This window comes from Heptranchias perlo, chromosome 25, assembly GCF_035084215.1.
Source record: "Heptranchias perlo isolate sHepPer1 chromosome 25, sHepPer1.hap1, whole genome shotgun sequence".
In the NCBI taxonomy this organism is placed as follows: Eukaryota; Metazoa; Chordata; class Chondrichthyes; order Hexanchiformes; family Hexanchidae; genus Heptranchias; species Heptranchias perlo.
Genome location: NC_090349.1, coordinates 10,507,453 through 10,518,013, shown reverse-complemented (window position 1 = coordinate 10,518,013; position 10,561 = coordinate 10,507,453). Strand labels below are relative to the sequence as shown.

The 10,561-nt window shown below is 42.6% G+C and overlaps 1 protein-coding gene across 1 annotated transcript in view; it reads left to right on the top strand.

The window, feature by feature from the left end:
* Positions 1 to 10,561, top strand: part of LOC137342006 (uncharacterized) — a 41,641-nt gene that overhangs the window by 24,647 nt on the left and 6,433 nt on the right. The window contains exons 4-5 of the mRNA XM_068005582.1: positions 4,783 to 4,985; positions 5,370 to 5,446. Of these exons, the coding sequence (XP_067861683.1) occupies positions 4,783 to 4,985; positions 5,370 to 5,446 (280 nt within the window). The remainder of the gene's footprint in view (positions 1 to 4,782; positions 4,986 to 5,369; positions 5,447 to 10,561) is intronic.

The following is a 10,561-nucleotide window of genomic DNA, read 5'->3' as shown; positions in this document are numbered from 1 at the left end:
TTTCAGGCAGTGAGTTCCAGACTCCAACCACCCTCTGGGTGAAAAAGTTCTTTCTCAAATCTCGCCTTTTACCTTGAATCTATGTCCCCTTGTTATAGAACCCTCAACGAAGGGAAAAAGCTCCTTAGTATCCATCCTATCTGTGCCCCTCATAATTTTGTACACCTCAATCATGTCCCCCCTCAGCCTCCTCTGCTCCAAGGAAAACAAACCCAATCTTCCCAGTCTCTCTTCATAGCTGAAGCGCTCCAGCCCTGGTAACATCCTGGTGAATCTCCTCTGCACCCTCTCCAAAGCGATGACATCCTTCCTGTAGTGTGGCGACCAGAACTGCACACAGTACTCCAGCTGTGGCCTAACCAGTGTTTTATACAGCTCCATCATAACCTCCTTGCTCTTATATTCTATGCCTCGGCTAATAAAGGCAAGTATCCCATATGCCTTCTTTACCACCTTATCTACCTGTTCCGCCGCCTTCAGGGATCTGTGAACTTGCACACCAAGATCCCTCTGACCCTCTGTCTTGCCTAGGGTCCTCCCATTCATTGTGTATTCCCTTGCCTTGTTAGTCCCTCCAAAGTGCATCACCTCGCACTTTTCCGGGTTAAATTCCATTTGCCACTGTTCCGCCCATCTGACCAACCCATTTATATCGTCCTGCAGACTGAGGCTATTTGTATCACTTGAGAGTCTGGGAAAAAAAGTCTACTTCCTTGTTGATTGCAGCTTCCGTGTGCTGCAGAAGTCAAGCTGCATCCATTTTGCACGCTTGTTGCATTTGCAAATTGAGGAAGAGCTGTTGAACAGTATAATACGCATCTTGCCGAGTCCCTAAAGAACTTGGCAGATGTCGGATTGCACTTGTGGGGAACCAAGTATCTTAATACAGTGAAGAAAAATGTGATGTACAATATCCATACTTAAATAACTTCTTCATTATTGTCAGTTTTGTATTACAACGCTGGATCCACTGCAAATCTATTGTACTTGGATTGTTTTTCAATTAGGGTACCTGGTGAAGGGAGTATTGTCTGGTTATATTTCGGGTACAGTCTGGATCATAGGAGTACTCTCAAAAGTAAGATCAATTCCCTCCCCAGGCCAGGATGAAAGTATATGGAATGTATAAACATCAATATTGCATTTATGTAGCACCAGCCTCCCAAACTCCACCTCTTGCAAAGCTCTGTTGCCCGCATTCTGTCCCACACAGTCGCACAAGCCCATCACTCTGTCCTTGACCACCTCCCTTGGCTCCCTGTTCCCCAACGTAATGAATTCAAAATGCTTGTCCTCAGCTACAAACCAAAACCACAAAGCCATTTGGTTATCATGTGGAGGTACCGTTTTCCATCTTCCTTTGCATACAAAGATTATCGGTTTACACATCTTCTTTCTATACAACGGAAACAGACATTAGTCAGTGGGTCACTATCACATACTCGTGTAGGCATTGCAATTTTAGCAAAGCTACCACATCACCCTAATAACAGTAACAGTTTTACTGGTAAAAATGATACAGTATAGAAGTGCAACAACATACTGGCCAGCTCAATAGAATCTCACCAGTCTATAGCAAAATGTTACCATGCCAAGACTGGAAGAATTTATAATGTTATGCAACAGTACAAGGTTTGTGACATGTTCTGTTGGAAATACGCTATTATTAATGCTACCAAGGGTTATTAATCCTTCTTAATAATAATTTCCACAGTGATTCAGGCCTGAGTGTGACCAAACATGCAAGCTTTATTATAGACACAAGAACCAAGTTCTAACGTGGTTATACCAAACAATAAGTATTTATATAACAATGTTCTAATACAGTTACATCAAAAAAAACAAGGATGGTACAACCTGTCCCTAGGAAGTTTCAAGCTGATCAGGCCTGGTATCATAGGGTGTGTGGGCCTCCGTCGCCCCAGAGGCTGCTTCTGCCTTTTAGTGGGACAGTGTCCCAGTTCATGTATCTTTCTGAAGCATTGTTGCTTCAAGTAGCTTAACGACATTAGTCTCTTGATCTCATCTGTCCCGAACATCTTCCCCCACCAGGATGCCCATTGTTCCAGGCATCTTTCGGATGGTCCATTCTACCTATCTTATGCAGGAGGGACATGCCCTTATCTTTCTGTGTATTTGGATTGTTCAGATGCAGACATTTAAGATGTCTCATCCTGTATATGCCAATCACGAAAGTTACCTAATTGTCTGAACAAAGCTCCCTGCAATTAAGATAACAGGATTAGTCTGTGTCCAGGTCCCGAGTCTTTGATTATGCCTTGGGACGTTTTGTTATCTGTTTCTGACAATGTGGTCTTCAATGTGTGTGTTCACAGTTTTATTGTCTTTGCAATATTCTCAATAACTTTGTCTGATATCAGGCATATCATTTCCTGTGGGGTGCTGGTTTCCTTTGTATTCTCACAGACGCATGGTCTGCCCACAGCCTCGCTTTGCAGATGGGATACATGACTAGGCCTAGAAATTGTATTTCTTACATGTACAATCATTTATCATTTCAGCAGGCCACAGGGCCTAAGCTACACTTCGCAACTTGCTCCAATCCTATGTCCCAGTTCATATCTTTTGGTCCTTGTGTGTTATTCCCCCTCCCACAGCTGCTTCTTCATCTGTGGTAGAGCCTTCAGCCATCTTGAGCCTGATCCATGGAATTGCCTCCCTGAACCTCTTAACCATGTTACTTTTCTTTCTGCCTTTAAAAGCTTCCTTTAAACTTATCTTTTTGATCCTGCGTTCTCTTAACTCATCTGACTTTGTTGCCAGTTCTTGCCTTCATGAAGTACCTTGGGAAATTTATTACCTTAAAGGGGCTATAAAAATGGTACATAAGAAATAGGAGCAGGAGTAGGCCATCTGGCCCCTTGAGCCTGCTCTGCCATTCAATATGATCATGGCTGATCTTCTACCTCAACGCCATTTTCCTGCACTATCCCCACTATCCCTTGATGCCTTTAATATCTAGGAATCTATTGATCTCTGTTTTGAATGTACTCAATGACTGAGCATCCACAGCCCTCTGGGGTAGAGAATTCCAAAGATTCACCACCCTCTGAGTGAAGAAATTTCTCCTCTCAATCCTAAATGGCCTATCCCTTATTCTGAGTCTGTGACCCTGGTTCTAGACTCTCCAGCCAGGGGAAACATCCTCCCTGCATCCACCCTGTCGAGCCCTGTAAGCATTTTGTATGTTTCAATGAAATCACCTCTCATTCTTCTAAACTCTAGAGAATACAGGCCTAGTCTACTCAATCTCTCCTCATATGACAATCCTGCCATCCCAGGAATCAGTCTGGTGAACCTTCATTGCACTCCCTCTTTGGCAAGTATATCCTTTCTTAGGTAAAGAGATCAAAATTGTACACAATACTCCAGGTGCAGTCTCATCAAGGCCCTATATAATTGTAGTAAGGCATCTTTACTCCTGTACTCAAATCCTCTTGTAATAAAGGCCAACGTACTATTTGGCTTCCTAATTGGTTGCTGCAGCTGAACGTTCGCGTTCAGTGACTCATGTACCTTGGAACATCAACATTTCCCAATCTCTCACCATTTTAAAAAATACTCTGCATTTCTGTTTTTCCTACCAAAGTGGATAACTTCACATTTTTCCACATTATATTCCATCTGCCATGTTCTTGCTCACTCACTTAGCCTGTCTATATCCCCTTGAAGCCTTTTTGCATCCTCCTCACAACTCACATTCCCACCTAATTTTGTGTCATCAGCAAACTTGGAAATATTACATCTGGTCCCCTCATCCAAATCATTGATATAGATTGTGAATAGCTGGGGCCCAAGCACCAATCCCTGCGGTACCCCACTAGTCACAGTCCGCCAACCTGAAAAAGACCCATTTATTCCTACTTTCTGTTTTCTATCTGTCAACCAATTCTCAATCCATGCCAGTATATTCACCCCCCCCCCCCCCCCCCAATTCCATGTGCTCTGGAATTCCCTGTGTGGGACCTATTCGAAAGCCTTCTGAAAATCCAAATACACCACATTCACTGGTTCTCTCTTATCTATTCTACTTGTTACATCCTCAAAGAACTCCAATAGGTTTGTCAAACATGATTTCCCTTTCATAAATCCATGTTGACTCTGCCAAATCCTATTATTATTTTCTAAGTGTCCTGTTATCATATCCATTATAATAGATTCTAGCATTTTCCCTACTACTGATGTCAGGCTAACAGGTCTGTAGTTCCCTGTTTTCTCTCTCCCTCCTTTCTTAAATAGTGGGGTTACATTTGCTACCCTCCAATCTGCAGGAACCATTCCAGAATCTATAGAATTTTGGAAGATGATAACCAACGTGTCGGAAATTGGAAAAAATCTCTGTCGCTTGATGGTGAGTGTGCTTTTGAGGTTGCAGTCGAGATGCATTCAAGCAGAGTTGAAAGACATTTACTCTGTCTGTCCTTTGCAATACCTGATGTGGAATTCCCTGTTGCTTTCCACAACACTGCCACTCCTCACTTGATGAGAAGATAAGTTTTACCCTATTCTATCCGAGCAACCATTATCTAACCTGCGGATGCTTTGTAGTAATATGAATAGTAAAGAGAAATGGTCAGTTCCATCGCCCTCTGGCCACATTAATTGAGCTAATATGGAATGGTCTAGAAAGGATACCCCATTCTACATCCCAGAATCTTTGCACAACTTCCATTAGGATGATGAAAGAATCAAAAACTACCATTAGTTGATTTAGGCACTGGTGTAATATCTAGTGTTCACTGTGATATTTGTATTTTCTAGAGGCTAAAGGTAGTGCACAAAGGACCTCCAAACGACTGGCTGAAAAGAGACGGAAGGAGCGGGGTGAGGTTTCTACAAACACATGTGCCGCACTACCTTCAGCTGCTGCCATTCCTCCTCCTCCTCCACTACCCCCACCTCTTCCTGCTTCCAGTAATCTGGTGCTTAAAACCCCACTGAAAGACAAGTCCAACCTCTACACAGTAAGTAACTAGCATCAGTAGGAAGCTGTATGGGAGTGGAGGGAATGATGAGTTTGATACAACCTGTGCTTTTGGGCGGGGGGGTGGAGAGGGAGGAGATTGGAGAAGGAGGATATCATCAAACTGAAACAGCTGTGTGTTCAGGAAAAACTGTTACTAACCTAATAGAGAGGGTAGTACTCTAAGTCAGAAGGAGCTAGAAAGCCGTGACTTTTGACAGGAAAGAAAGATTTGCATTTATCTAGCGCCTTTCATGACCTCAGGACATCCCAAACCATTTTACAACCAATGAAGTACTTTTGAAGTGTAATCACTGTTGTAATGTAGGAAACGTGGCGGCTGATTTGCGCACTGCAAATTTGAGACCTTTTTCCTGTCTTGCAGAGAGAAGTGATGGTCTCGGCGACTCCAGATCTGCTGGAGAGTTATGGTCTGGCCAGATTGAATCGACGTTGTAGAAGGTGGGAGCGGTGCATTTAATTTGAAGCATAGTCACTAAACTTTGGAATTTAAATTCTGTATTTTGCTAGCATTTCTCACAATCCTCTTCGGCCTACCTGGTCAGGTGTGTTAGTTTGTTGCATCACAGATGAGGACATGTTGCACCCTTGACTGAGAGCCCCACTCTCGCTGCCCAGTGACACAGACTGGGTGTGGTAACAAGAGGAAGTGAGGTGTTCAAGCTTTTGTCTTTGTGAGCTGTATAGGTAGGTGTATTCCACAGAGCCTTAAGGGGCCACGTATAAAATTTAAATCCATGTTCCCATTTATTTTCCATACATCACAAGTTGTTGTGCTAGCAGAACCTGGTGCTCTGATTTAGGGTTTATCCACCAACAAGGAAACATCACTTAAAAACTGCCCTTTCCAAACTCCCCGGGCCCAAAACATCCAAACAGGAAAAAAAAACAGCAAATAGGAAATAAAAGCAACAACAAGACTTAGTTGCCTGGGTTTGAAAGCCAGTTTGCCAGGGCATAGGGACTAGTGTTTTCCATTCCTAACCTAGCTGATAAGAGGATGGGTTGTTAGACATGGGCTTTTTACCGAACGCGACTGGTAAAGGCTGCAGATGTGATTGTGCTAGTGAGAGGGTCACAGCAAAAAATTACATTCAAATTCAATCTTGCTCTGTGATTTTAAAAATCCTTTATTGTGTTAAGTATTAAATATCTGTGATAGAATAAAGGTTCCTCCAAAAGAGAAGGGCAGAACTTCTCGGAGAAAAATTTGGAGAGAATACAGTTACCTGTGGTTGGGAATACTGTAAAAGCATGCCAGACATTGAGATCATGTATTCTAATTTTTTAAAAGAAAATGAAAACTGGGATTTCAAAGTCAATGTTCTGACTGTGCCAGAATAACATGTACGCCATGAGCCACTGTGCATTATATGTATAACTCCATTATTGCACCGAGAGACACACAGATCACCATGGGGTAAGAATTCTTTGCTGCTATGGATGCTGGGTGAAGAACTCACCATTCTACTGAAATTTTTTACAGTATATTCAATGACCATTTTAAAAATAAGGACACCTGCAAAAAAAGGACAACTGATGCCAGTCCCTAAGGTAACTGTGGGTTTTACTGTAGAAAAAATTGCTCTATGGTGATTACCTCTGCCTTTCTCATCTTTACGAATGGGGATCCCTAGAGGCCATAAGATCATAAGAAATAGGAGCAGGAATAGGCCATTCAGTCCCTCAAACCTGCTCCGCCATTCAATGAGATCATGGCTGATCTGATTTTTACCTCAACTCCACTTTCCCGCCTTTTCCCCATATCCTTTGACTCCCTTGATGATCAAAAATTTGTCTAACTCAGCTTTGAATGTATTCAATGACTCAGCCTCCACAGCTTTTTGGGGTAAAGAATTCCAAAGAATCACGACCCTCTGGGAGAAGAAATTCCTCCTCTTAAACGGGCGACCCCTTATTCTGAGACTATGCCCCCTAGTTTTAGATTCCCCCATGAGGGGTAACATCCTCTCAGCATCTACCCTATTGAGTCCCCTCAGAATCTTGTATGTTTCAATAAGATCCCCTCTCATTCTTCTAAACTCCAATGAGTATAGACCCAACCTGTTCAATCTTTCCTCATAAGACAACCCTTCCATACCCGGAATCAACCTAGTGAACCTTCTCTGAACTGCCTCCAATGCAAGTATGTCCTTCCTTAAATAAGGGCACCAGGAGTGTACGCAGTACTCCAGGTGTGGTCTCACCAGCACCCTGTACAGTTGTAGTATGACTTTCCTGCTTTTATATTCCATCCCCCGAGAAATAAAGGCCAATATTCCGTTTGCCTTCCGGATTACATAGGAACAGGAGTAGGCCATTCAGCCCTTCGTGCCTGCTCCGCCATTTGATAAGATCATGGCTGATCTGTGATCTAACTCCATATACCTGCCTTTGGCCCATATCCCTTAGTATCAATTGCTGTTTGCGGAAGAGAGTTCCAAACTTCTACAACCCTTTGTGTGTAGAAATGTTTTCTAATCTAAACCTGATGCACCTGTATGTTGACTTTTTGTTTTTCATGTACGAGGACGCCCAGATCCCTCTGTACTGCAGCATTTTGTAGTATTTCTCCATTCAAATAATATTTTGCTTTTTTATTTTTCCTCCCAAAGTGGATGACTTCACATTTTCCCACATTATATTTCATCTGCCAAATTTTTGCCCATTCACTTAACCTGTCAATATCCCTTTGCAGACACTTTGTGTCCTCCTCGCAACTTGCTTTTCCACCTAGCTTTGTATCATCGGCAAATTTGGCCACAAAGACAATCTGTTCCCTCATCCAAGTCATTGATATATATTGTAAATAGTTGAGGCTCCAGCACTGAGCCCTGAGGCACCCCACTAGTTACAGATTGCCATTTTGAAAATGACCCTTTTATCCCGACTCTTTGTTTTCTGTTAGTTAGCCAATCCTCTATCCTTGCCAGTATATTACCCCAACACCATGAGCTCTTATCTTGTGCAGTAATCTTTTATGTGACACCTTATCGAATGCCTTTTGGAAATCCAAATATACTGCATCCATTGGTTCTCCTTTATCCACCCTGCCCATTACTTCCTCAAAGAACTCTAATAAATTTGTCAGACACAATTTCCCTTCATAAACCAATGTTGACTCTCCTTTATTGTGTTATGAGTGTCCAAATGTCCTGCTACTATTTCCTTAATAATGGATTCTAGCATTTTCCCAATGACAGATGTTAGGCTAACTGGTTTATAGTTATCTGCTTTCTGTCTCACTCCCTTCTTGAATAGGGGTGTTATGTTTGCGGTTTTCCAATCCGCTGGGACCTTTCCAGAATCTAGTGAATTCTGGAAGATTACAACCAATGCATCCACTATCTCTGTAGCCACTTCCTTTAAGACCCTCGGATGCAAGCCATCAGGTCTAGGGGACTTGTCAGCCTTTTGATTCATTAGTTTACCTAGTACTTTTTCTCTAGTGATAGTGATTGTTTTTAGTTCCTCCCTCCCCTTTGCCCCTTGATTTTTTACTATTATTGGTATGTTGTTAGTGTCTTCTACTGTGAAGACAGATACAAAATATCTGTTCAATTCCTCTGCCATTTCCTTGTTTTCCATTTATTATTTCCCCAGTCTCATCCTCTAAGGGACCAATTCTTCCTTTTTATAGACTTGTAGAAGCTTTTACTGTCAGTTTTTATATTTTTTGCTAGTTTACTCTCATAATTTATTTTCTTCCTCTTGATTATTCTTTGTCATCCTTTGCTGGTTTTTAAAGTTTTCCCAATCTTCGGGTTTACCAGTAATCTTTGCCATGTTGTATGCTTTTTCTTTTAACCTGATACCATCCTTTATTTCCTTAGTTAGCCATGGTTGGTTCACCCTTTTTGTGGAGTCTTTCCTCCTCACAGGGATATATTTTTGTTGCAAGTCGTAAAATATCTTTTTAAATGTTTGCCACTGCTTATCCACCATCAAAGCATCTAATCCGTTTACTCAGTCCACTTTAGCCAATTCCGCCCTTAATCCTTTATAATTGTCCTTATTTAAGTTTAATACAGTAGTTTCAGACCCAAGATCCTCGTTTTCAAACTGGATGTGAAATTCTATCATGTTATGATCACTGCTTCCCAGGGGATCCTTTACTTGAGATCATTAATTAATCCTGTTTCATTACCCATTATCAGATCCAAAATGCCCTGTTCCCTGGTTGGTTCCCTGACGTATTGGTCTAAGAAACAGTCCCTAATACACTCTATGAACTCCTCCTCAGGGCTATTTTTGCCAATTTGATTTGTCCAATCTATGTGACAGTTAAAATCGCCCATGATCATTGCATTACCTTTTTTACAAGCCTCCCTTATTTCCTGATTAATATTTTGCCCTACAGTGTAGCTACTGTTAGGGGGCCTATATACTACTCCCACCAGTGATTTCTTTCCCTTGCCATTTCTTACCTCTACCCAAATTGGTTCGACATCTTGATCTTCTGAGCCAAGATCATTTCTCACTATTATACCAATTTCATCCTTTATTAACCGAGCTACCCCACCACCGTTACCTTTTTTCCTATCCTTCCAAAATGTTAAATAACTCTGAATATTTAGCTCTCAACCTTGGTCACCTTGCAAACACGTCTCGGTAATGGCCACGAGATCATACCCATTTGCTTCTATTTGTGCCGTCAGTTCATCTATCTTGTTACGAATGTTGCGCGCATTCAGATAAAGAACCTTTAATTTTGTCTTTTTACCATTCTTTCCTACCCCGGCCCCATTTGCTAGTGCACTCTTATGTTTGTACGCTCTGTCCCTTCCTGACACACTCTGTTTATCATTACCCCCATCACTTTCCTGTACTACTTCCTTGTCTTTTCTCCTTGTCAATCTAAACTTCGCCCCACCTGAGCCTTCCTCCCCTCTATTTAGTTTAAAGCCTTCTCTACCGCCTTAGTTATGCGGGTTTGCCAGAACACTGGTCCCAGAACGGTTCAGGTGAAGCCCGTCCCAATGGAACAGCTCTCTCTTTCCCCAGTACTGGTGCCAGTGCCCCATGAACCTAAACCCACTTCTCCCACACCAATCTTTGAGCCACGCATTCATCTCTCATCTGATTTACCCAGTGCCAATTTGCTCGTGGCTCAGGTAATAATCCGGAGATTATCACCTTTGTGGTGGCTCTTTTTAATTTAGTCCCTCGCTGCTCAAACTCCTTCAGCAGAACCTCTTTCTTAGTCCTGCCTATGTCGTTGGTACCTACGTGGACCACAACAACTGGATCCTTCCCCTCCCACTCCAAGTTTCTCTCCAGCCCTGAGGAGATGTCCTTAACCCTGGCACTGGATAGACAACACAGCCTTCGGTACTCTCGCTCTTGGCTGCAGAGAACAGTGTCTATCCCTCTAACTATACTGTCGTCTACCACAACCACATTCCTTTTTACTCCCCCCACTTGAATGGCCCCCTGAACCACGGTGCCGTGGCCAGTTTGCTCATCCTCCCTGCAGTCCCTGCACTCGTCCACAAGGGCTGCAAGAACCTCGTATCTATTGGACAAGTGCAGAGGCTGAGGCTCCTGCAATGCTAC